The sequence below is a fragment of the Oncorhynchus nerka genome, linkage group LG7 (assembly GCF_034236695.1).
Source record: "Oncorhynchus nerka isolate Pitt River linkage group LG7, Oner_Uvic_2.0, whole genome shotgun sequence".
Lineage (NCBI taxonomy): Eukaryota > Metazoa > Chordata > Actinopteri > Salmoniformes > Salmonidae > Oncorhynchus > Oncorhynchus nerka.
In genome coordinates, this window is record NC_088402.1 from 45,168,938 (window position 1) to 45,196,148 (window position 27,211).

A 27,211-nucleotide genomic window follows, 5' to 3' on the forward strand; every position below is an offset into this window, starting at 1 on the left:
CTGATTCCTACAACTGTTTATTTTCAGAGTTAAAGATTTCACCTCTCTTGAAGTGAACAGTTGTGGAGGTGAGTAGTATTTCATGTCATTGTTTTTGTTTATTGATTGGACTAGAGTAGACAAGTGGACACGTGGAAATATAAATGGGGCACTAAGCAGGAAAAACATCAATTTGTCATTCAAATTGAGAAACAAATTGGTAGCCTGGGTACCAGACCTGCTATCGTGCCAGTTATTGTCATATGCCAAACAAGGAGTGGCAAGGTGTGGAATGATAGCACAAATTGGTTCTGGTACCCACGATAACAAAATGGGTAGGGGAGTTAAGATTTTCACTCTGCTATCTATAGTTTATGCTGCCTGCCCCTGTTCGTCATCTACTTGAGCAGAGGCCGTTTTGTTGAGAGGATCCCTGAGTGACATCAGTTCTTTTATCTTGAGGAAGGAATCACAGTCTGGAGGGAAGCGGTTTCTCTGTAAAAAAAAAAAAAAGAGAAGTGGACTGGGGTCACTGGGGTTAAGGACACTGACAACAGGAGTAATTAAGTTGTTTAATTATACGAATCTTCAAGCTTTTGAACCAGCAACAAACACACAAAAAAGCAGATCAATGCACCACACACACACGGAAGAGCTTGAATAGACAAGACTCACATTGAGACAGAGACGAAGCAGACCTCCCCCTTCAGTCTGCGTCCCCACTGAGGACAGGAAGAGGAGCAGCGACTGCTCTGAAAGCCTGTTGCCTACATGCCAATACAAAGACGATTCAAGTCATTGTAAAAAAAAAAATCTTCCTCACTTCAACATCACATTAGAATTGCAACAAAAAAAGTCTTCCAATGTCACAACTACAGCAGTTATTCCTATGTGATGAAAGCTGCCTTCACTGAGGATGTTGTTCGTATGTCCCAAATGGCATCCTATTCCCTATAAAGTGCTTTAGTTTTGACCAGGACCCATAGGGCTCTGGCCAAATGTACCCATTGGGCTCTGGTCAAAAGTAGTAGGGTGTAATTATGGACGCAACCTGTGTTGTGAAAGTGGCAGAGGTGGGACCAAGTCACTATTATTAGAGTCACAAGGTTTGAGTCTCTAGTCAAGTTCAAGTCCTGCATTCTAAGAGCAAGTGAAGTCGAGTCAAGTAAAATTAAATCTAGTAGTTGAACCAGTCATTCCACATCTATATTTATTGAGGCTACAGACAGCTGTTTTCACTAGTCTGCAGCACGTTTTGGGAAGAAAATGGAATTGTTGTGTGGCAGATGTGAAATGGCTAGATAGTTAGCGGTGGTGCGCGCTAATAGTGTTTCAGTCGGTGACGTCACTCACTCTGAGACCTAGAAGTAGTTGTTCCCCTTGTTCGGCTTTTGTGGCGCGACACTTCGTGAGTGACTGTGGTTGATGTGTGCAGAGGGTCCCTGGTTCGAGCCCAGGTTGGGGCGAGGAGAGGGACGGAAGCTATACTGTTACAGTTGCCTCTAGTTGTGTTGTTGTCCTCCGTTGGCTAGCTAGCTAAAATGTTCCCTTTCCTAAATAAGCCATGGATGGAGATATTAATTTGGACTTAATTATATGTACTGGCCAATGATTACAACAGTCATTCTGATCCAACCATGAATTCATACATTCTTCATCTGGCCTGAGAGGATGTAAGTTCAATATGTAGAAGGCTAATGTTAGCTGGTTAATTGTTGCCCATGAAAGGAAGTTAGTCTAGTGAGCAAGCATTTTAGCCAGGTAGCCTAGGACAACAAAAACTAAAAGCGTATACTGTATGACAGTGTCACAGACCGTTTCGGCAACATGAAAGACAGGAGGATAGCATTGGCATTTCTCTACAAGTAGGGTGAGTCCACATGTTTTTTCTACTTACTGATTTTACCCACGCACTGCTACCGACACACTGAGGTGCACACACTCCTATTACACACAACCACAATGTCTGTATCAGAGGCTATTGCCAATGTATATTTGGTAAATCTGCTTGTATATTTTGTATGATATGGCGCTTTCACCATTGGAGAGCACTTTGTTCTCTTGTTGAAATGTTTGCTGTTGACAAACACACAACACCATATTTAATTCAATTAACAAAATTTCTACGTCATGAGTCTTGTGCACATGAAAGTTCGCAATGAACATCGTGCCCACTCGGAAGGTAAGAAATGGTACGTGAAAACATATGTCCAAGTGTTTCAATAAACAGTACACGGATGGAATGTTGAAACGTTAGCAATTATTTTAGGATTAGATGGAATATATACACTGAACAAAAATATGAAACGCAACATGTTAAGTGTTGGTTCCATGTTTCATGAGATTAAATGAAAGATACCGAAATGTTCCATACGCAAATGTGTTTACATCACTGTTAGTAAGCATTTATCCTTTGCCAAGATAATCCATCCACCTGACAGGTGTGCCATATCAAGCTGATTAAACAGCATGAACATTACACAGGTGCACCTTGTGCTGGGGACAATAAAAGTCCACCCTAAAATGTGCAGTTTTGTCACACAACCCAATTTCACAGATGTGTCCAGGTATGTCCAACAGAGCTGTTGTCAGAGAAATGAATGTTAATGCCGCCTCCATTGTCGTTTTAGAGAATTTGGCAGTATGTCCAACCGGCCTCACAACCTCAGACCACGTTTAACCACGGCAGCCCAGGACCTCCACATCCAGCTTCTTCACCTGTGGGATCGTCTGAGATCAGCCACCCATCCAGCTGATGAAACGGTGAGTTTGCACAACCAAAGGAATTCTGCACAAACTGTCAAATAACTCGTAACTCGATGACCACTGGCACACTGGAGAAGTGTGCTCTTCTTGGATGAATCCCGGCTTCTACTGTACTGGGCAGATGGCAGACGGCGTGTACGGTATCATGTGGACAAGCGGTTTGCTGATGTCAATGTTGTGAACAGAGTGCCCCATGGTGGGGTTATGGTATGGGCAGGCATAAGCTACGGACAACAAACACAACTGCATTTTATCAATGACAATTTGAATGCACAAAGATACTGTGAGGAGATCCTGAAGTCTATTGTCGTGCCATCTGCCGCCATCACCTCATGTTTCTGCATGATAATGCACGTCCCCATGTCTCAAAGATCTGTACACAATTCCTGGAAGCTGAAAATGTCCCAGTTCTTCCATGGCCTGCATACTCACCAGACATGTCACCCATTAAGCATGTTTGGGATGCTTCTCACAGCAATTGAAGAGTGGGGCAACATTCCACAGGCCAGAATCAACTCTATGCGAAGGAGATGTGTCGTGCTGTGACATCTCACACCAGATACTGACTGGTTTTCTGATCCACACCCCTACATATTTTAAGGTATCTGTGACCAACAGATCCATATCTGTATTCCCAGTCATGCGAAATCCATAGATTAGGGCCTAATGAATTTATTTCAATTGACTAATTTCCTTATAGGGACTGTAACTCTAAAATGTTTGAAATTGTTACATGTTGCGTTTATTTGTTGTGTTTTATAGATTTACCACATATGCATTTAAACGTGTGAAAGTAACAGCAAACATTTCAACAAGAGAACACAGCTCTCTCCACTGGCAGGAGTTTGGAGAGAACAAGTGGATAGACAATTTTTAGAGCTGAATATTTATTTATTATGGCAATCTTGTCTCCTTACATTTTGACATTTGCGCTGCACCCGATCCTATTGCTGTACATCAAATCAGTAATCTGTTCACTAGCTCTCCCGCCCTGTGTTGATAATTTGCTGGTCCAATCAGTGACAAGTGTGCGTTTCTCTAGCCAATCTGTTGCATGTTTTTTTTGCAAGGGCAATGCTGCGGCTACTGTCTCTGGCTGCGTGGAGAGTAGCCCAGCAGCTAGCCAGCTAGCAAACGTCCACCGTCTACCGAATAGCAGCACTGTAGAAACTATTACACTCAACTGAACGACTTGATTAGTGTAGTGTTAGCTAGCTACATAGTTGTCTTTGCTGTCTTCGTATCCAAGATAATTGTGTAGTTTAGAGTGTGTAGTTTTAGAGTGATTATCTTAATTTACCGAGGTTAGCTAGCCAGCTATTTGTCGTCCTTAACGCAGGAGACACTGCTAGCTAGCCAACGTCTACCGAATAGAACTTCCGCACTCAACAACCCGGTCGCATTCCGCTTCGCTCCACAGGTAGTATCACATTTTCATTTCATTTCATTACAGTACAACGGTTTGATTTGTTTGACATAGCTAGCTACATAGCCGTCTTTGTATCAAAGATAATTGTGTAGTCTAGAGCGATTTTCTAGGTTAGCTAGCCAGCTATTGTCGTTCTTTTAACGCAACGTAACGTAATCAACACTGCTAGCTAGCCAGCTAGCCCCCGAATAGCAGCACTGTAGCCACTGCCAGCTAGCCTACAAAGTCAACAACGCAGCCACTGCCAGCTAGCCTACTTCAGCAGTACTGTATCATTTTAATCATTTTAGTCAATAAGATTCTTGCTACGTAAGCTTAACTTTCTGAACATTCGAGACGTGTAGTCCACTTGTCATTCCAATCTCCTTTGCATTAGCGTAGCCTCATCTGTAGCCTGTCAACTATGTGTCTGTCTATCCCTGTTCTCTCCTCTCTGCACAGACCATACAAACGCTCCACACCGCGTGGCCGCGGCCACCCTAATCTGGTGGTCCCAGCGTGCACGACCCACGTGGAGTTCCAGGTCTCCGGTAGCCTCTGGAACTGCCGATCTGCGGCCAACAAGGCAGAGTTCATCTCAGCCTATGCCTCCCTCCAGTCCCTCGACTTCTTGGCACTGACGGAAACATGGATCACCACAGATAACACTGCTACTCCTACTGCTCTCTCTTCGTCCGCCCACGTGTTCTCGCACACCCCGAGAGCTTCTGGTCAGCGGGGTGGTGGCACCGGGATCCTCATCTCTCCCAAGTGGTCATTCTCTCTTTCTCCCCTTACCCATCTGTCTATCGCCTCCTTTGAATTCCATGCTGTCACAGTTACCAGCCCTTTCAAGCTTAACATCCTTATCATTTATCGCCCTCCAGGTTCCCTCAGAGAGTTCATCAATGAGCTTGATGCCTTGATAAGCTCCTTTCCTGAGGACGGCTCACCTCTCACAGTTCTGGGCGACTTTAACCTCCCCACGTCTACCTTTGACTCATTCCTCTCTGCCTCCTTCTTTCCACTCCTCTCCTCTTTTGACCTCACCCTCTCACCTTCCCCCCCTACTCACAAGGCAGGCAATACGCTCGACCTCATCTTTACTAGATGCTGTTCTTCCACTAACCTCATTGCAACTCCCCTCCAAGTCTCCGACCACTACCTTGTATCCTTTTCCCTCTCGCTCTCATCCAACACTTCCCACACTGCCCCTACTGGATGGTATCGCGCCGTCCCAACCTTCGCTCTCTCTCCCCCGCTACTCTCTCCTCTTCCATCCTATCATCTCTTCCCTCTGCTCAAACCTTCTCCAACCTATCTCCTGATTCTGCCTCCTCAACCCTCCTCTCCTCCCTTTCTGCATCCTTTGACTCTCTATGTCCCCTATCCTCCAGGCCGGCTCGGTCCTCCCCTCCCGCTCCGTGGCTCGACGACTCATTGCGAGCTCACAGAACAGGGCTCCGGGCAGCCGAGCGGAAATGGAGGAAAACTCGCCTCCCTGCGGACCTGGCATCATTTCACTCCCTCCTCTCTACATTTTCCTCTTCTGTCTCTGCTGCTAAAGCCACTTTCTACCACTCTAAATTCCAAGCATCTGCCTCTAACCCTAGGAAGCTCTTTGCCACCTTCTCCTCCCTCCTGAATCCTCCTCCCCTCCCCCTCCTCCCTCTCTGCAGATGACTTCGTCAACCATTTTGAAAAGAAGGTCGACGACATCCGATCCTCGTTTGCTAAGTCAAACGACACCGCTGGTTCTGCTCACACTGCCCTACCCTGTGCTCTGACCTCTTTCTCCCCTCTCTCTCCAGATGAAATCTCGCGTCTTGTGACGGCCGGCCGCCCAACAACCTGCCCGCTTGACCCTATCCCCTCCTCTCTTCTCCAGACAATTTCCGGAGACCTTCTCCCTTACCTCACCTCGCTCATCAACTCATCCCTGACCGCTGGCTACGTCCCTTCCGTCTTCAAGAGAGTGAGAGTTGCACCCCTTCTGAAAAAACCTACACTCGATCCCTCCGATGTCAACAACTACAGACCAGTATCCCTTCTTTCTTTTCTCTCCAAAACTCTTGAACGTGCCGTCCTTGGCCAGCTCTCCCGCTATCTCTCTCAGAATGACCTTCTTGATCCAAATCAGTCAGGTTTCAAGACTAGTCATTCAACTGAGACTGCTCTTCTCTGTATCACGGAGGCGCTCCGCACTGCTAAAGCTAACTCTCTCTCCTCTGCTCTCATCCTTCTAGACCTATCGGCTGCCTTCGATACTGTGAACCATCAGATCCTCCTCTCCACCCTCTCCGAGTTGGGCATCTCCGGCGCGGCCCACGCTTGGATTGCGTCCTATCTGACAGGTCGCTCCTACCAGGTGGCGTGGCGAGAAGCTGTCTCCTCACCACGTGCTCTCACCACTGGTGTCCCCCAGGGCTCTGTTCTAGGCCCTCTCCTATTCTCGCTATACACCAAGTCACTTGGCTCTGTCATAACCTCACATGGTCTCTCCTATCATTGCTATGCAGACGACACACAATTAATCTTCTCCTTTCCCCCTTCTGATGACCAGGTGGCGAATCGCATCTCTGCATGTCTGGCAGACATATCAGTGTGGATGACGGATCACCACCTCAAGCTGAACCTCGGCAAGACGGAGCTGCTCTTCCTCCCGGGGAAGGACTGCCCGTTCCATGATCTCGCCATCACGGTTGACAACTCCATTGTGTCCTCCTCCCAGAGCGCTAAGAACCTTGGCGTGATCCTGGACAACACCCTGTCGTTCTCAAATAACATCAAGGCGGTGGCCCGTTCCTGTAGGTTCATGCTCTACAACATCCGCAGAGTATGACCCTGCCTCACACAGGAAGCGGCACAGGTCCTAATCCAGGCACTTGTCATCTCCCGTCTGGATTACTGCAACTCGCTGTTGGCTGGGCTCCCTGCCTGTGCCATTAAACCCCTACAACTAATCCAGAACGCCGCAGCCCGTCTGGTGTTCAACCTTCCCAAGTTCTCTCACGTCACCCCGCTCCTCCGCTCTCTCCACTGGCTTCCAGTTGAAGCTCGCATCCGCTACAAGACCATGGTGCTTGCCTACGGAGCTGTGAGGGGAACGGCACCTCAGTACCTCCAGGCTCTGATCAGGCCCTACACCCAAACAAGGGCACTGCGTTCATCCACCTCTGGCCTGCTCGCCTCCCTACCACTGAGGAAGTACAGTTCCCGCTCAGCCCAGTCAAAACTGTTCGCTGCTCTGGCCCCCCAATGGTGGAACAAACTCCCTCACGACGCCAGGACAGCGGAGTCAATCACCACCTTCCGGAGACACCTGAAACCCCACCTCTTTAAGGAATACCTAGGATAGGATAAAGTAATCCTTCTCACCCCCCTTAAAAGATTTAGATGCACTATTGTAAAGTGGCTGTTCCACTGGATGTCATAAGGTGAATGCACCAATTTGTAAGTCGCTCTGGATAAGAGCGTCTTGCTAAATGACTTAAATGTAATGTAAATGAGACTCTGTGCCGCAGAGTGACAAAACATTACAAAAACCTGGCCAGATCATTTCAAGGCTCAAGTCAAAGTCCAAATCAAGTTGAGTCTCAAGTCATCAAAGTTGTGACTCGAGTCAAACTCGAGTCCAAGTAAATGTGTCTCTGGGAATTGGCGCGGAGTCTGACCTGCTAGGTTGAGGGAGGTTAGGGCTGTGTTCCCAGGCAGAATTACTCGGCCTCCAGTGTGTTGCACTCCCGGCTCCAGCAGGGGGCTCACTGTCTCAACCAACTCTGCTGACTGGTGGAAGGAAACTGGATGAAAAATCTGAGTTGTGTCCCATATTGCACCTTATTCCTTTTATAGTGTGCTACTCTTGACCAGGGCAAAAGTAGTGCACTATGAAGGGAATAGGGTGCTATTTGGGATGCAACTCAGTATCAAAATATTGATGAAGTTTAGTTTTATGTACATCATACAGTGCATTAGGAAAGTATTTAGGCCTCTTCACTTTTCCACATTTTTTTACGTTACAGCCTTATTCTAAAATGGATTAAATATCCCCCCCTCAATCTACACACAATACACATAATGACAAAGTGAAAACAGGTTTAGACATTTTAGCTAATCTATTAAAATTAAAAAACATAAATACCTTATTTACATAAGTATTCAGACCCTTTGCTATGAGACTCAAATTTAGCTCAGGTGCATTCTCTTTCCATTGATCATCCTTGACATGTTTCTACAACTTGGAGTCCACCTGTGGTAAATTCAATTGATTGGACATGATTTGGAAAGGCACACACCTGTCTATGTAAGGTCCCACAGTTCACAGTGCATGTCAGAGCAAAAACCAAGCCACGAGGTCAAAGGAATTGTCCGTAGACCTCATAGACAGGATTGAGTCAAGGCACAGATCTGGGTATGGGTACCAAAATATTTCTGCAGCATTGTAAGTCCTCAATAACTCTTCCTAGAACTGGCCACACTGAACAATCGGGGGAGAATGGCCTTGGTAAGGGAGGTGACCAAGAGCCCGATGTTCACTCTGACAGAGCTCCAGTTCCTCTGTGGAGATGGGAGAACCTTCCAGCACTCCACCAATCAGGCCTTTAGGGTAGAGTGGCTAGATGGAAGCCACTCCTCAGTAAAAGGAACATGACAGCCCGCTTGGAGTTTGCCGAAAGGATCCTAAAGGACTCTGACCATGAGAAACTGATCTACAAAAAGAGTAAACGGAGACTGTACTTTCTCAAAAAGCTGGGATCTTTTAATGTTAATTGTACTATAATGACTCTGTTTTACAAATCTTTCATTGAGTTTTCACTTTTTGTATTGTTTGTTGGTTTGGCAATTCTACTGTCAGCCAGAGAAATATGCTGAGAAGGATTATCACCACATCAAGCAAGTTACTTAGAGTCAAACACACAGGCCTGGATGAGAACTTTAAGGTCATGGCCCTCCGCAAGGCTCACAAAGTCATTTTAGACCCAAGCCACCCCCTGTACCCGGACTTTGAACTACTCCCCGCGCAGGTATAGTGCATCCCTCGGAAGGAAAAACAGAACTAGACAATAATTTGTGCCAGGTGTGATATTCCTCCTAAATAGCTCGGGCTAATGTTCCCATCCACCGAGTAAGGCCAGCAGGCTAGTCTCTTTTTAATGGTATGTAACTTATGAGAGTTGTATTGTCAATTTGTTTTGTTGTGTACATGACACTGCAACAAAATTTCCCCATGGGGAAAAAGTCAGTAAAGAAACAAGATTCTCTGGCCTGATGAAACCAAGATTTAACTATTTGGCCTGAATGCCAAGTGTCACATCTGGAGGAAACCTGGCACTATCCCTACGGTGAAGCATGGTGGTGGCAGCATCATCCTGTGGGGATGTTTTTCAGCAGCAGGGATTGGGAGAGTAGTCAGGATCGAGGGAAAGATGAAAGGAGCAACGTACAGAGAGGTCCTTGATGAAAACCTTCTCCAGAGTGCTCAGGAATTCAGACCTGGGCAAAGGTTCGCATTCCAACAGGACAACGACCCTAAGCAAACACCCAAGACCACACAGGAGTGGCTTTGGGACAAGTCTCTGAATGTCCTTGAGTGGCCCAGCCAGAGCCCGGACTTGAACATCTCTGGAGAGACCTGAAAATAGCTGTGCAGCGACACTCCCCATCCAACCTGACAGAGCTTGAAATGATTTGCAGAGAAACTCCCAAATACAGGTGTGCCAAGCTTGTAGCGTCATACCCAAGAAGACTCGAGGCTGTAATCTCTGCAAAAGGTGCCTCAACAAAGTACTGAGTAAAGGGTCTGAAAACATATGTAAATTGTGATATGTCAGTTTTTTTTTTAAAACCTGTTTTTGCTTTGTCATTATGGGGTATTGTGTGTAGATTGAGGGGGGAAAACAATTTAATAAATCTTAGAGTAAGGCTGTAATGTAACAAAATGTGGAAAAAGTCAAGGGGTCTGAATACTTTCCAAATGCACTGTATATCCACCAAATCCAAACATTGTGCATTTCACAGTCTAAGAGTTTTCTCTTTGAAAAGAAACACTAACATGTTGTCATCTGTGAGACAAACTGCAATGTACACATACACCCAAACAAACACACCTTATTCTGTGTAGCATTGGCCTTCTCCTGCAGAAAGAAACAGAGGGACATGAGCTGTCCACAATGTACTTATTTCCAAGGGGATACAATGCATTTAACCTGAGTCTAACAGGGTCTCTGTTGGTACCTCTTGATCCAACACAGATGGGCGCTTCTCTTTACCCCCTGACTTTCCCCCTTTACCCCGGGGCAACTTGGTGTCAGAGACTGAAAGAGGGAACAAGAAAAACTAAGGTATAGAAGAGAGAGAAATATTATGGTTATCATAAGGGTTTATGACAATGCTTTACCTTTTCTGGCCAACTTTGGTTCCTCTTTCTTTCCTGCTACCCCTCCTGTCTGGTTTGCTGCTGGCTTCTCATCCTTTTTGGCTGTGTCCTAAAAAAAAAATCAAGTGATTAATCTGAATATGAAGGAACCTTTTTTCTGTGTGTTTATGAAAGAGATCATACTGTATGGGCGGTTTCCCTGAGACAGATTAAGCCTAGAACAGCGTTTCCCAAACTTGGGGTCGCGACCAACGGTGGGAGTCGTCTGATTTTAAAATATATATATATATGTTACCTTTATTTTAACAGTGAAGACATATTGAGACCTAGGTCTCATTTACAAATGCGCCTTGTGGATTCGTAAAGTATTCAGACACCTGGACTTTTTCCACATTTTGTTACGTTACAGCCTTATTCTAAAATGTATTAAATTGTTTTTTTTCTGCTCATCAATCTACACACGATACCCCATAATGACAAAGCAAAAACAGGTTTTTAGAAATGTATAAAAAATAAAAACCTTGAAATAACACATTTACATAAGTATTTGGACCCTTTACTGAGTACTTTGTTGAAGCCCCTTTGGCAGTGATTACAGCCTCGTCTTCTTGGGTATGACGCTACAAGCTTGGCACACCTGTATTTGGGGAGTTTCTCTATTCTTTTCTGCAGATCCTCAAGCTCTGTCAGGTTTGATGGGGAGCGTCACTGCACAGCTATTTTCAGGTCTCTCCAGAGATGTTTGATCGGGTTCAAGTCCGGGCTCTGGCTGGGCCACTCAAGGACATTCGGAGACTTGTCCCGAAGCCACTCCTGCGTTGTCTTGGCTGTGTGCTTAGGGTCGTTGTCCTGTTGGAAGGTGAACCTTTGCTCCAGTCTGAGGTCCTAAGCAGGTTTTCATCAAAGAGCTCTCTGTACTTTGCTCTGTTCACCATTCCCTCGATCCTGACTAGTCTCCCAGTCCCTGCCCCTCAAAAACATCCCCACAGCATTGATGCTGCCACCACCATGCTTCACCGTAGGGATGGTGCCAGGTTTCCTCCAGACTTGACGCTTGGCATTCAGGCCAAAGAGTTAAAACTTGGTTTCATCATACCAGAGAATGTTGTTTCTCGTGGTCAGAGTCCTTTAGATGCCTTGTGGCAAACTCCATGCGGGCTGTCATGTGCCTTTTACTGAGGAGTGGCTTCCTTCTGGCCACTTTACTATAAAGGCCTGATTGGTGGAGCGCAGCTGAGATGGTTGTCCTTCTGGAAGGTTCTCCCATCTCCAGAGGAACTCCGGAGCTCTGTCAGAGTGACCATTGTGATCGTGGTCATCTCCCTGACCAAGGCCCTTCTCCCTCGATTGCTCAGTTTGGCTGGGCGGCCAGCTCTTGGAAGAGTCTTGGTGGTTCCAGACTCTTCCATTTAAAAATGATGGAGGCCACTGTGTTCTTATGGTCCTTCAATGCTTCAGATATTTTTTGGTACCCTTCCCCAGATCTGTGCCTCGACATGGCCTCATGGCTTGGTTTTTGCAATGACATGCACTGTCAACTGTGAGACCTTATATAGTAGGACAGGCATGTGCCTTTCCAAAACATGTCCAATCAATTGACTTTACCACAGGTGGACTCCAATCAAGTTATAGAAACAGCTCAAGGATGATCAATGGAAACAGGATGCACCTGAGCTCAATTTCAAGTCTCATAGCAAAGGGTCTGAATACTTATGTTAAATAAGGTATTTCTGTTGTTTTTTTGTACATTTGAAAACATTTCTAAAAACCTGTTTTCGCTTTGTCATTATGGGGTATTGTGTGTAGATTGAGGAAAATAAATAATCTAATCCATTTTAGAATAAGGCTGTAACATAACAAAATGTGGAAAAAGTGAAGGGGTCTATATACACTGTACACCACTTAAATTATCTCCCTCTCCCCTTCCTTCCTTCCTTCAAATGTGGCTCTAACTTTTGAAGCTATACGCTACAGATGACTGCCGAAATAAATGAAACACCAACATAAAGTGTCTCAGTATGTGTGGGGCCAACATGAACCAGAACAGCTTCAATGTGCCTTGGCATAGATTCTACAAGTGTCTGGAACTCTATTGGAGGGCTACGACACCATTCTTCCATGAAAAAGTAGATAATTTGGTGTTTTGTTGATGTGGTGGAAAACGCCGTCTCAGGCACCACTCCATAATCTCCCAATTGGGTTGAGATCTAGTGACTGACACACACACTTTTACACCCTATGCTCCATTGAGACCCCTATTTAAAAAGTCACAGATCTCTTCTTCTAGTCATGGTAGCCAAAATAATGGGCAACTGGGTAGTTTTATACATGACCCTAAGCATGATGGGATGTTAATTGCTTAATTAACTCAGGAACCACACATGTGGAAGCACCTGCTTTCAATATACTTTGTATCCCTCATTTAGTAAAGCATTTCCTTTATTTTTGCAGTTACCTGTATTAGGACCCCATTCCCGAAAGCTAAAGTCGTCTGCCACTGCTCTGACGTTGCTGACGCATGCCAGATCTTAAAACGCCTGGATAGCTATTTTACGTATCAGTTGACCACGTCATGTTATAGAAATCTGGTGCCCGACGGCACAGTCGATGACGTGGCACACATAGGGCTGTGGTGGTCACTAATGACCAGCAGCAACATCAGAAGAAGCCTAATTACCGTGACTAAACGGTCATGTGGAATTTGACTGCCTTCATGACTCGTGACTGCCGGTGTGGCGGTAATACGGTCATCGCAACAGCCTTAGGCACACAACCATTGTTTGATGCATTCATCGTCGCCGCAGGGGAACCCGACCTAAGACTCTCAGGAACACATTTTTATTGTCTGTTTCCCTCTACAATGCTCACAGGCCATGCATGATTCATTAGAAAGAACAGGACCAGGCACCAAATTCAAAACAATGATGGCGTTCTTTTCTACATAGAAGATCATGTCCAATTTTTGCCTGATGATCTGAACTTCCCGATATCTTTCTAATGCAATTCAGTCACTTCAAACCATAATTGTTTTAGATTGAAGTACTGTCAGACGGATTTGTAATAGGGTCACGAGCCCAAAATGTTTGGGAACCCCTTTCCTAGACCATGCCTTAGTCCAGGACTAGGCTTAGTCAGTGCCTGGGAAACTAGCCCCGAGTTCTGGTAGGTACTTTTTTCTTAGAGGCAACCTTGGCTCCTTTGCTGACGTTGCGCTCCAGTGAGGAGCTGCTGGGGATGGAGAGAGGTCGTTCACACTTAGAGTCAGCATGAGAGGGCTGGGAAGACAGAGAGAGAGAGAGAAAAGGATCAGATTAGTGTGCGTGCAGTTTAGTTTGAGTTAGTGTGTAGCTATTGGTGTGTTATTCTTCTATAGAAGTGTGTAGGTGTGTGTGGCTTGGGATGGTCTAGCGGTCTAAGCCGCTGCCTCCAGAATACATATCCAGGTGAGAGCGTGGGTTTAAATCCGTCACACTGCTTTTCTAGCACACTCTCTCTCTATTCCTACCTTTCCTGTCAGTATTGATCATCCATTGATCATCCTGTTATTGTTCTATCTAATAAAAAAAATATGAAAAGCAAATATATAAAAAGAAGTGGGACTGCCCCAGTCCTAAAAAAAATGAATTTAAGAAAAGTAGTGTGTAGGTGTGCTTTCCGCTCTCACCGACTGGTCTCTTCTGAGCAGCAGCCTCCTCCTCTCAACAACCTCATCATGGGTCAGAGAAAAAGGACCCAGCACCTAAGGAACCCACACAGAGAGAGAGATCATTGGGAGGGTAAAGATACAAAAAAAGACTTGGATCCTAAATGGCACCCTATTCCCTATGTAGTGCACTACTTCAAACCAGGCCCATAGGGAATGCACTATTTAAGGAATGGAGTGCCATTTGTTATACACCCTTTGAAAACTCTTAGTTTATTTTTAAAGGGGAATCATTTGTAAGCGGTTAAGTACCCACCTCTGCCAGACGAGAGGCTCCTGTGTCTCCAATATGATTATTGGCCAGAGAGAGACACAGCAAAGAGCGATTCAGACGCAAACCCTGGTAGCAAAAATAGGGGAGAAAGAAGTTGATACAACAACTAATATCTGCCACGTATCATCCTTCAAGGCTGGTAAATGTGGAAAACACATTTCTACAATAGTGGGGTACATTTTTTACATTTGACTAATTTAGCAGATGCTCTCATCCAGAGTACCTGTGCTATATGAGCAGCACCCGCATCACCAATGGAATTGAAGGCCAGATTGAGTGACAGAAGATTATTGTTGGCAGTCTGGGCTGTAGCGAGGGCTGAGCCAATCAGGCGAGCTCCCTCCTCGCCAATCCGGTTATTACGCAGTGATACATGAGTAAGCCTGTATTGTAGTGATACATTGAAATTTGTGTGTAAGAATGATTGAAAAAAATATATATAATAATAAATAAAAAACAGGGACTCACATACTGTCTTCAGATATAAGGAGGTGATAACTCTGCTCTGGTAGTGGGTTTCCCTCCAAAACCACAGTCCTAACCGAGAGACAGAGAACATGAGAAGTTCAGGGGCCGACTGTATCAAGCGTCTCAGAGTACGAGCGCTGCCTGAAGATCAGGTCCCTGCTGTCCATGTAATCTTATCATTGTAATCTAAAAGGTAAAACTGATCCTAAATCAGCACTACTCCGAGACGCTTGATTAATACGGGCCCAGATATTCTTTCATTATGCTCTGCATATCTCCATGACACAGGTAGTGAAGCACCTTCAAAGAGAATAGGTACGGTGCATTCAGGAAGTATTCACACCCTTTGACTTTTTCCACTTTACAGCCTGAATTTAATATGGATTAAATATATATGTATTTTTGTCACTGGCCTACACACAATACCCCATAATGTCAAAGTGCAATTATGTTTATCGAAATTTTTACAAATGAATTAAACATTTAAAACTTAAATGTCTTGAGTCAATAAGTATTCAAGCCCTTTGTTATGGCAAGCCTAAATAAGTTAAAAGAGTAAGTAAAAAAAAATAGCTTAAAGTCCCACTGTTATGCAGGTGAGTGAGGACCCAAAAGCGGTTTAACAGAAACAGAGTCTTTTAATGTCCAAACACAGGGAAGACATAAATCCTCTTCAGATGTATCGGTTGACAAAATAGACAACCCGCAGAGAGGGCGACAAATAAATCATAAAGTCCTCTGATCTTTACAGGAGAGTCCCCTTCTAGCAGCAGAGGAGAATAGCAGGGTTAGCGGCAACAGACTGCTGGTCTCTCCGGGTAGGCGCGGGTTGTAGAGGACAGAGGTACCTGATCACACGTAGCATCTGATGAAGAGGCAGATTACGACAGGACGGGACAAGGGTGAAGCAAACGAGAATCTGACAAAGACAGAAGCAGAAACAGAGAGAGAAATAGAGACCTAATCAGAGGGAAAAAAGGGAACAGGTGGGAGAGAGTAAACGAGGTAGTTAGAGGAGATGAGGAACAGCTGGGGGAAGGAAAGGGAGAGAAGGTAACCTAATACGACCAGCAGGGGGAAACGAAGTGAAGAGAAAGAACAGGAACAAGACATAACATGACAATACATGACAGTACCCCCACTCACCGAGCGCCTCCTGGCGCACTCGAGGAGGAAACCTGGCGGCAACGGAGGAAATCATCGATCAGCGAACGGTCCAGCACGTCCCGAGATGGAACCCAACTCCTTTCCTCAGGACCGTACCCCTCCCAATCCACTAGGTACTGACGACCACGGCCCAGAGGACGCATGTCCAAAATCTTACGGACCCTGTAGATAGGTGCGCCTCGACAAGGATGGGGGGGACGAACGAACGGGGCGCGAAGAAAGGGCTTAACACAGGAGACATGGAAGACCGGGTGGACGCGACGAAGATGTCGCGGAAGAAGAAGTCGCACTGCGACAGGATTAATGACCTGAGAAATACGGAACGGACCAATGAACCGCGGGGTCAACTTGCGAGAAGCTGTCTTAAGGGGAAGGTTTTGAGTGGAGAGCCATACTCTCTGACCGCGACAATATCTAGGACTCTTAGTCCTACGCTTATTAGCGGCTCTCACAGTCTGCGCCCTATAACGGCAAAGTGCAGACCTGACCCTCTTCCAGGTGCGCTCACAACGTTGGACAAAAGCCTGAGCGGAGGGGACGCTGGACTCGGCGAGCTGGGACGAGAACAGAGGAGGCTGGTACCCGAGGCTACTCTGAAAAGGAGATAGCCCGGTCGCAGACGAAGGAAGCGAGTTGTGAGCGTATTCTGCCCAGGGGAGCTGTTCTGCCCAAGACGCAGGGTTACGAAAAGAAAGACTGCGTAAGATGCGACCAATAGTGTGATTGGCCCGTTCTGCTTGACCGTTAGACTGGGGGTGAAAACCGGAAGAGAGACTGACGGAAGCCCCAATCAAACGGCAAAACTCCCTCCAAAATTGAGACGTGAATTGCGGACCCCTGTCCGAAACGGCGTCTGACGGAAGGCCATGAATTCTGAAAACATTCTCAATGATGATTTGTGCCGTCTCTTTAGCAGAAGGAAGCTTAGCGAGGGGAATAAAATGAGCCGCCTTAGAGAACCTATCGACAACCGTTAGAATAACAGTCTTCCCGCTGACGAAGGCAGTCCGGTAATAAAGTCTAAGGCGATGTGAGACCACGGTCGAGAGGGAATGGAAAGCGGTCTGAGACGGCCGGCAGGAGGGGAGTTACCGGACTTAGTCTGCGCGCAGTCCGAACAAGCAGCCACGAAACGACGCGTGTCACGCTCCTGAGTGGGCCACCAAAAACGCTGGCGAATAGAAGCAAGCGTACCCGAACGCCGGGGTGGCCGGCTAACTTGGCAGAGTGAGCCCACTGAAGAACGGCCAGACGAGTAGGAACGGGAACGAAAAGAAGGTTCCTAGGACAAGCGCGCGGCGACGGAGTGTGAGTGAGTGCTTGCTTTACCTGCCTCTCAATTCCCCAGACAGTCAACCCGACAACACGCCCCTCAGGGAGAATCCCCTCGGGGTCGGTGGAGGCTACTGAAGAACTGAAGAGACGGGATAAAGCATCAGGCTTGGTGTTCTTAGAGCCCGGACGATAAGAAATAACGAACTCGAAACGAGCGAAAAACAGCGCCCAACGAGCCTGACGCACATTAAGTCGTTTGGCAGAACGGATGTACTCAAGGTTCCTATGGTCAGTCCAAACGACAAAAGGAACGGTCCCCTCCAACCACTGTCGCCATTCGCCTAGGGCTAAGCGGATGGCGAGCAGTTCGCGGTTTCCCACATCATAGTTACGTTCCGACGGCGACAGGCGATGAGAAAAATACGCGCAAGGGTGGACCTTGTCGTCAGAATGGGAGCGCTGGGAAAGAATGGCTCCCACGCCCACCTCTGACGCGTCAACCTCGACAATGAACTGTCTAGAGACGTCAGGTGTAACAAGGATAGGTGCGGATGTAAAACGCTTCTTGAGGAGATCAAAAGCTCCCTGGGCAGAAACGGACCACTTAAAGCACGTCTTGACAGAAGTAAGGGCTGTGAGAGGAGCTGCCACCTGACCGAAATTACGGATGAAACAACGATATGATGATGTAAATATATCACTAGCCACTTTAAACAATGCTACCTTATATAATGTTACTTACCCTACATTATTCATCTCATATGCATACGTATATACTGTACTCTACATCATCGACTGCATCCTTATGTAATACATGTATCACTAGCCACTTTAACTATGCCACTTTGTTTACATACTCATCTCATATGTATATACTGTACTCGATACCATCTACTGTATGCTGCTCTGTACCATCACTCATTCATATATCCTTATGTACATATTCCTTATCCCCTTACACTGTGTATAAGACAGTAGTTTTGGAATTGTTAGTTAGATTACTTGTTGGTTATCACTGCATTGTCGGAACTAGAAGCACAAGCATTTCGCTACACTCGCATTAACATCTGCTAACCATGTGTATGTGACAAATACAATTTGATTTGATTTGATAGAAATTTGCGAAGCCGAGAAAGCGCTGCAGCTCGACACGTGACTTAGGGACGGGCCAATCGCTGACAGCTTGGACCTTAGCGGGATCCATCTTAATGCCTTCAGCGGAAATAACAGAACCGAGAAATGTGACGGAGGAGGCATGAAAAGAGCACTTCTCAGCCTTCACATAAAGACAATTCTCTAAAAGGCGCTGGAGGACACGTCGAACGTGCTGAACATGAATCTGGAGTGACGGTGAAAAAATCAGGATATCGTCAAGGTAAACGAAAACAAAGATGTTCAGCATGTCTCTCAGTACATCATTCACTAATGCCTGAAAGACAGCTGGAGCGTTAGCGAGGCCGAACGGCAGAACCCGGTATTCAAAGTGCCCTAACGGAGTGTTAAACGCCGTTTTCCACTCGTCCCCCTCCCTGATGCGCACGAGATGGTAAGCGTTACGAAGGTCCAACTTAGTGAAAAACCTGGCTCCCTGCAGGATCTCGAAGGCTGAAGACATAAGGGGAAGCGGATAACGATTCTTAACCGTTATGTCATTCAGCCCTCGATAATCCACGCAGGGGCGCAGGGTCCCGTCCTTTTTCTTAACAAAAAAAAACCCCGCTCCGGCGGGAGAGGAGGAAGGGACTACGGTACCGGCGTCGAGAGCTACAGACAAATAATCTTCGAGAGCCTTATGTTCGGGAGCCGACAGAGAGTATAGTCTACCCCGGGGGGGGGAGTGGTTCCCGGAAGGAGATCAATACTACAATCATACGACCGGTGCGGAGGAAGGGAGGTGGCCCTGGACCGACTGAACACCGTGCGCAGATCGTGATATTCCTCCGGCACCCCTGTCAAATCACCAGGCTCCTCCTGTGAAGAAGAGACAGAGGAAACAGGAGGGATAGCAGACATTAAACACTTCACATGACAAGAGACGTTCCAGGAGAGGATAGAATTACTAGACCAATTAATAGAAGGATTATGACACACTAGCCAGGGATGGCCCAAAACAACAGGTGTAAAAGGTGAACGAAAAATTTAAAAAGAAATGGTTTCGCTATGATTACCAGAGACAGTGAGGGTTAAAGGTAGCGTTTCACGCTGAATCCTGGGGAGAGGACTACCATCCAAGGTGAACAAGGCCGTGGGCTCCCCTAACTGTCTGAGAGGAATGTCATGTTCCCGAGCCCAGGCTTCGTCCATAAAACAGCCCTCCGCCCCAGAGTCTATCAAGGCACTGCAGGAAGCTGCCGAACCGGTCCAGCGTAGATGGACCGAAAAGGTAGTACAGGATCTTGAAGGAGAGACCTGAGTAGTAGCGCTCACCAGTAGCCCTCCGCTTACTGATGAGCTCTGGCTTTTACTGGACATGAAATGACAAAATGACCAGCGGAACCGCAATAGAGACAGAGGCGGTTGGTGATTCTCCGTTCCCTCTCCTTAGTCGAGATGCGAATACCCCCCAGCTGCATAGGCTCAGCACCTGAGCCAGTAGAGGAAGATGGTAGTGATGCGGAGAGGGGGGCAACGGATAACGCGAGCTCCCTTCCACGAGCTTGGTGACGAAGATCAACCCGTCGTTCTATGCGAATAGCGAGTTCAATCAAGGAATCCACGCTGGAAGGAACCTCCCGGGAGAGAATCTCATCCTTTACCTCCGCGCGGAGACCCTCCAGAAAACGAGCGAGCAAAGCCGGCTCGTTCCAGTCACTGGAGGCAGCAAGAGTGCGAAACTCTATAGAGTAATCAGTTATGGATCGATTACCTTGACATAGGGAAGACAGGGCCCTGGAAGCTTCTTCCCCAAAAACAGAACGATCAAAAACCCGTATCATCTCCTCCTTAAAGTTCTGATACTGGTTAGTACACTCAGCCCTCGCCTCCCAGATTGCCGTGCCACACTCACAAGCCCGTCCAGTAAGGAGAGATATGACGTAGGCGATACGAGCTGTGCCCCTGGAGTACGTGTTGGGCTGGAGAGAAAACACAATATCACACTGGGTGAGGAACGAGCGGCATTCAGTGGGCTCCCCAGAGTAACACGGCGGGTTATTAATTCTGGGCTCCGGAGACTCGGAAGCCCTGGAAGTAGCCGGTGGATCGAGGCGGAGATGGTGAATATGTTTCGAGAGGTCGGAGACTTGGGCGGCCAGGGTCTCAACGGCATGTCGAGCAGCAGACAATTCATGCTCGTGTCTGCCTAGCATCGCTCCCTGGATCTCGACGGCTGAGTGGAGAGGATCCGAAGTCGCTGGGTCCATTCTTGGTCAGATTCTTCTGTTATGCAGGTGAGTGAGGACCCAAAAGCGGTTTAACAGAAACAGAGTCTTTTAATGTCCAAACACAGGGAAGACATAAATCCTCTTCAGATGTATCGGTTGACAAAATAGACAACCCGCAGAGAGGGCGACAAATAAATCATAAAGTCCTCTGATCTTTACAGGAGAGTCCCCTTCTAGCAGCAGAGGAGAATAGCAGGGTTAGCGGCAACAGACTGCTGGTCTCTCCGGGTAGGCGCGGGTTGTAGAGGACAGAGGTACCTGATCACACGTAGCATCTGATGAAGAGGCAGATTACGACAGGACGGGACAAGGGTGAAGCAAACGAGAATCTGACAAAGACAGAAGCAGAAACAGAGAGAGAAATAGAGACCTAATCAGAGGGAAAAAAGGGAACAGGTGGGAGAGAGTAAACAAGGTAGTTAGAGGAGATGAGGAACAGCTGGGGGAAGGAAAGGGAGAGAAGGTAACCTAATACGACCAGCAGGGGGAAACGAAGTGAAGAGAAAGAACAGGAACAAGACATAACATGACAATACATGACACCCACAATAAGTTGCATGGACTTTGTGCAATAGTGTATTTTAATGACTACCTCATTTCTGTATCCCACGCATACAATTTTGTGTAAGGTGACTTTAAAAATCAGTTACAAAGTTTAATGGCTGTGATAGGAGAAAACTGAGGATGGATCAACAACATTGTAGTTCCTCCACAATACTAACCTACTTGATAGAGGGAAAAGAAGGAAGCCTGCACAGAGTAAAAGTATTCCAAAACATGCATCCTGTTTGCAACAAGGCACTAAAATACTGCAAAAAAATGTGGCGAAGCAATTCATTTTTTGTCCTGATTATATTTGGGGCAAATCTCATACAACACATTACTGAGCACCGCTCTCGATATTTTCAATCATAGTGGTGGCTGCATCATGTTATGGGTATGCTTGTAATCGGTAAGAACTGGGGAGTTTTTCAGGATAAAAGAAATAAACTGAATGGAGCTAAGCACAGGCAAATCCTAGAGAAAAACCTGGTTCAGATCCTGAACCAGAAACACCTGGTTCAGTCTGCCTTCCACCAGAACTGGGAGAATAATTCACCTTTCAGCAGGACAATAGCCTAAAACACAAGGCCAAATCTACACTGGAGCTGCTTACCAAGATGACATTGAATGTTCCTGAGTGGCTGAGTTAAAATTTTGACTTAAATCTACTTGAAAATCTATAGCAAGGCCTGAAAATGGTTGTTGATCATTGCTAGACAACCAATTTGACAGAGCTTGAAGAATTTTGAAAAGACTAAATGGGCAAATGTTGCACAATCCAGTTGTGGAAACCTCTTAGAGACTTACCCAGAAAGACTCACAGCTGTAATCACTGCCAAAGGTGCTTCTATAAAGTATTGGCTCAGGGGTGTGAATACTTATGTTAATTAGATATTTCTGTATTTAATATTCAATAAATGTCTTAATATTTCTAAAAACATGTTTTCACTTTGTCATTATGGGGTATTGTATGTAGATGAGTGAGAAAATAATACATTTTGAATTCAGTCTGTAACACAATGTGGAATAAGTCAAGAGGTATAATGAATACTTTCTGAAGGCACTGTATATGGTGAATCATCCAATCACCTTAGGTTTGAGCAGAGAGATATTGTATTCTTCAGGGAGGTCAGAGTTCGCCCCGTCAGACCAGCACACCACAGACTGCAACACAGAAGATAATATTGCAAGAGCAATGCCTACCCCCCAAACATTACACTAACAACCAAGTAACAATAAATGTGGGATATTTTGCTCAGTTTCTTCCAGGAAAAGGACATAAGCTGGGGAAAAAAAACATGCCGAACATGCCCAATGGAGCTTAGCTTTGCCTTGGGCAAATACTGTATATCATGAAGTACAAAAAGATGCATCTCAATCTAAATACAGTACTCACTGCAGATTCTGTAGGTTGCTTAGGGCTGGAAGTGTCTTGTTAAGCACTCGAGCCATCAGCTCATCTACCTTCCACCCTACGAAATGACAGAAACAATGGCTCTGACACTTCTTGTTTGCCATTACAAATTATGTTCATACAATGGCACTACATGATACTATTTATATTGTTCACTGTGTAAGAGGTGAATATGTAAGAGAAGTGGTACAGTTCAAATGTCAATGTCAGTGTCTCTTGAGAGAAAGCAGTATTGTTTTAAAACAATATCTTTAAATGATTTTTTCTGTATGTTGTTTACTATCACAACTACACTACATTGTTTACTTTAGGAGTATTCTAATGTTGTTCAGACAGTGAAGGATTATGTTTGGTTCAGTTATGCTCTCACCACACACCCTGACCTCTTTAATACTGCGAGGGTCCTCGCTCTCCAGCTCCACTTGGAGGCGTGGTTTAGGGCACCACGTTGTGGTCGCTATACCAGCACCCATCTGGGACTGGCTCTCCTCTGACGCCACAAGTATGTAAATGATAAACAGCAATAATAAAAAGTGAGACTGAGTTCCAGATGGCACCCTATTCTCTTTATAGTACACTTATGGGCACTGATCAAAAGTTGTACATTATAGGGAATAGGGTGCTATTTGGGACATGAGAGAGCTTGGGAATAATGTGTAATGAAATGTGTGCACACAGACACACACAAAATGTATACCGTAAATAAAATATATAAAGTATGTAGAAAATATAAATGGGCCAATAGTTTTATAATATAAACAAAATCACCAAAACAAAAGCTAGACAGGTATAATTAAAAATTCCAAAAACAATTAATTTAGCAGTACTGATTTTGTTCTTATGTTTGAGCAAAAGTACACAGCATTAGCCATGGCAAAATGCATAGAATTGATGGGAAATTTGCTTTAACACTGCAAAACAATTATCTCAGCTCCATGGTAGAATATGTAGAATGTGTGTAAATTTGCTTTAAAACAGTAAACATTTCTCTCAGCTTCATGGATAATGTTTTTGAAATGCAGGAAATTGGCTTAAAAAAGCAACAGGTCCACCACGCCCATTGTCACGCCCCCTGCAACGTCCAATACCTAAGCCCCTTTTTGATCTAGAAAAAACCCTGGGCCTAGCAATAGAGAAACGAGTAAGACATGAGGCTTAGCGCCTCATGGTTAATGTGAATGGCTGGTGGACTGTCATTTACCCATGTTGCCTCTCTCTGTGGTAGGAGTGACAGAGGCTGGGGCTCGTGGGGTTACAGCAGGGATCTCCTTCATGCCCAGAAGAGAACACAGCTCAGGGAAGTCCATCTCCAGGCTGCCAGAGCACTGATAATCATCTTTTAGAGAGAGGATCAAATCACAGAATGACATCCAGTGATTCCATCTGTCATTATGACTACCCATTCAGTTTTGCAATAAAATCTCACTGTACTGAGGTTATTAAAAACAGAAAGTTCAATCTGCAGCAACAAACAAAATGTTAGGTACAGTACTATACATTTCCCAAAATAGTACAATCTTACCTGAACCAGTATCTGGGCAACTGAGGTATATCTGGGCAGAGGAGGATGAATATGCCTACTCGTGATATGTATATTCTCTTCCTCTGCCCAGATAATGTTACTGGTTCAAATCTTACCTATCCTCTGAACTGGACATTTCTCCTGTATATTTAGTCCTAGTGGCCAGAGAAAGGGACAAAGAACAGTGAAGTGCTCAGCTATTTAATTAACAACCGAAATATATAACAAAATAAGCCAAACTTCTGCATCTGCACCACGGTCTACGTAAATAGCAACTGTCATTAGAAACTGGACTTGTCAGGCAAGGCTGGGACTGAATTCCTTCATCTTACCAGCAGTTTTCGAAAACTCATCCTCAACGTTACCAGCTGCCTTCTCTTTCACGACTTTCTCAACCCTCTTTTTCATCCTCAAGGTGATGTAGCTTAGCTAGCTAGTAAGTAAGTACAGTAGGCAGGTGACGTTAGCAAGCTAGCTAGCAAGCTAACATTCACAGATGTTGACTGTAATTATACTATAGCTACTGTTGTTACAGTCTAACGTTAGTCAAATGAACATTTCATTATAGCCTCCTAAACGAACAAGAGTAATATTTCGCTTGCTATCTAGCGGCATATGCTTTTAGCAAGCTGTGTGTGTTTTCTTTCAGTCCAATTTACACCACTTTCAGTTGTTTTCACTTGCTTGAAACTTCCAGAGCGAGCTAGACTGGCGTCATTACCCGTTATCACCATGCCAACCGCCCCTCCTTCCCCAGGGAATTTTATTTCTTTATTTCTTTATTTAACCAGGTAGGCAAGTTGAGAACAAGTTCTCATTTACAACTGCGACCTGGCCAAGATAAAAACTAGGACAACATATTTTACTTGAATTTACCTGCAATGGATGGATGGATTTGGGCACTCTCCTTGTCCTGTTTATGTTCTCTGGACCACAGTTCATATAGTTATTTGATAAACCTGCAGGTAACTGCCAAAATAAAGGAAACACTTGCGTAAACGAGGGATACCAAGTATATTGAAAGCAGGTGCTTCCATGCAGGTGTGGTTCCCTAAGTTATTTAAGCAATTAACACCCCCATCATGCCAAGGCTCATGCATAAAAGTGCCCAGTTGTCCATTATTTTGGTTACCATGGCTAGAATACAAAAGATCTCACTGACTTTGAAAGAGGGGTCTCAAACCGCCTGAGACAGCGGTTTCCACCAGCATCAACAAAACACTAAATTATGTAATTTCTCTTGGAAGAATAGTGTCTTATGGAGTTCCAGTTGTAGAATCAATGCCAACACTTTATATTGATGTTTCCTTTATTTTGGCAGTTACCTTCTAAGTTCAGTGGTTCATCCAGTTTACATACCAGAAATCAACCAACAGACACGATAACAAAATGATGCAATAAGCCGAAATCAAATGAATGACAAGTAACAAATGGACGGTTTTGTTACTGTTTGTTACTCGGGCCTCATTGAGTCATTCATTTGATTTGGCTTTACTGCGTCATTCTGTTATCGTGACGTCACTGTTCATATTTTATTTTAGGTCATCTAAGTTTGTTTAAAAATGCCTCAAGCCTACTTATCATTCCTATCTTTTATTTTATTAATTCCAAGCCGTTGGGGGGGGGCTTTTTCGGGGGGGGGGGGCTTATTAAATAAATAATCATTTGTTAAAATATTGAATTTGGCCTTTACTACTATAGTCCAAAGAAATGCATTGAATAACACATTTATAAATGTTTTTTTAAAGACAGTCAAAAAATGTATCATAAGAAACAAGGTTTTGAAGCGTTTGTCCTTTATCTATGAGATATAAATAATATTTAACCAATTTTTGGGGTAGGCACAAAACTATCCTCACACTTCCATTAAAAAAATGTAAACCAGTACCGGTTACCTTCAGACGAGTCCTGTGACACTTGTGTGGGTCACAGAGCAAAACGTAGAACTCCAACGTATTTATGTAGCCCAAACCGTTCAGACGCTACAAACAGAAGTTGGAAAATGGAAGGTACCTGGGGTTGTAATAGTTTTGTAGGACAAACCGTTCGGACGCTACAGAGGTTTTCGTGAGAGGGATGGTTAGACAAACACTACTCTTCCACCACAAATGCAGAAGTGCGACATAGGCAGATGCGGTGGATTGAGACACATCCAATGCAAAAATGTATGTCTATCTTAAATTGACAGATTCTGATGGGGATTTTCTTTGCGTCAATCAACTCTAGGGAGTTAAAGTTTGTTTTAATTAAAATTATGTTGGGAAATAAGTTAGCCAATTGCGTTTTGATTCTTGACCCATGATCAACAATGGGGCAAACCTTCTTGCTATACCTCAGTGGTCTAGATGGCCAGATAGCTAGCAACAATGACAAGAAACTGCCATCATAAGTGGCTCGTTTCAGATTGATTGATCTTGTTCTTGATCCCATGACTTGTTCTGAGGTGTTTTGACTGATGTCACATCTGTGCTAATATGGCAAAATTCTAGCTAGCTAACCAACAACTGTAACAATGCATTTGAGACAACAAGTGCTTATTGTGCAACTTTATTTATGTTTTCAATAAACTTTGGAGACGAAATTATAGTTATATATATATACACACATTATCAACAATCTAAGCCAATGATTCTGCCCCTTAGAAGCACGTGTATCGTTGTCAGCTAACCCATCTATAGAGCCCCACAGTGGACTCGTTAAGTAAATATGACAGTATTTATTCATCAATGCCAATACCTGGGACATCGAAGAGCACCATATGAACTATTGCTACTATCCGAGAGCACACAGATTCTTCTTCTATTCCATTTGTCATGTATGCGCCCTCTCCGGGACTCGAGGTCGCCAGTCTGCTTATTATTACACACACCTGTCACCATCATTACGCGCGCCAGCACCTCATCAGATTCACCTGGACTCCATCAACTTCCTGA

The 27,211-nt window shown here is 45.1% G+C and overlaps 1 protein-coding gene across 2 annotated transcripts; it reads right to left on the reverse strand.

The window, feature by feature from the left end:
• On the reverse strand, positions 1-25,239 carry lrrc71 (leucine rich repeat containing 71). 2 transcript variants are annotated; one of them, XM_065020543.1, is made up of 17 exons: positions 25,155-25,239; positions 24,395-24,433; positions 23,958-24,092; positions 23,127-23,246; positions 22,739-22,814; positions 22,432-22,506; positions 14,975-15,043; positions 14,730-14,889; positions 14,489-14,572; positions 14,194-14,268; positions 13,700-13,804; positions 10,551-10,638; positions 10,388-10,467; positions 10,261-10,287; positions 7,828-7,939; positions 655-746; positions 1-474 (listed from the first exon to the last, which is right to left on the reverse strand). In XM_065020543.1, the coding sequence occupies exons 3-17, from the start codon at positions 24,061-24,063 to the stop codon at positions 352-354; spliced, it is 1,392 nt and encodes a 463-aa protein (XP_064876615.1). In that variant the 5' UTR covers positions 24,064-24,092; positions 24,395-24,433; positions 25,155-25,239; the 3' UTR covers positions 1-351. The 2 variants fall into 2 exon arrangements, with proteins under 2 accessions (XP_064876615.1, XP_029519613.1); XM_029663753.1 differs by lacking the exon at positions 25,155-25,239 and adding an exon at positions 24,611-24,986.
• Positions 25,240-27,211: the final 1,972 nt, after the last annotated feature.

Coding starts and splice junctions, on each gene's coding strand:
- lrrc71 (XM_029663753.1), bottom strand. CDS start 24,686: ATGAAAAAGAGGGTTGAGAAAGTCGTGAAAGAGAAGGCAGCTGGTAAC. Junction 14,573..14,729: donor GTGCTGCTCATATAGCACAG/GTACTCTGGATG, acceptor TTTTGCTACCAG/GGTTTGCGTCTGAATCGCTC. Junction 10,468..10,550: donor ACCAAAGTTGGCCAGAAAAG/GTAAAGCATTGT, acceptor TCCCTCTTTCAG/TCTCTGACACCAAGTTGCCC.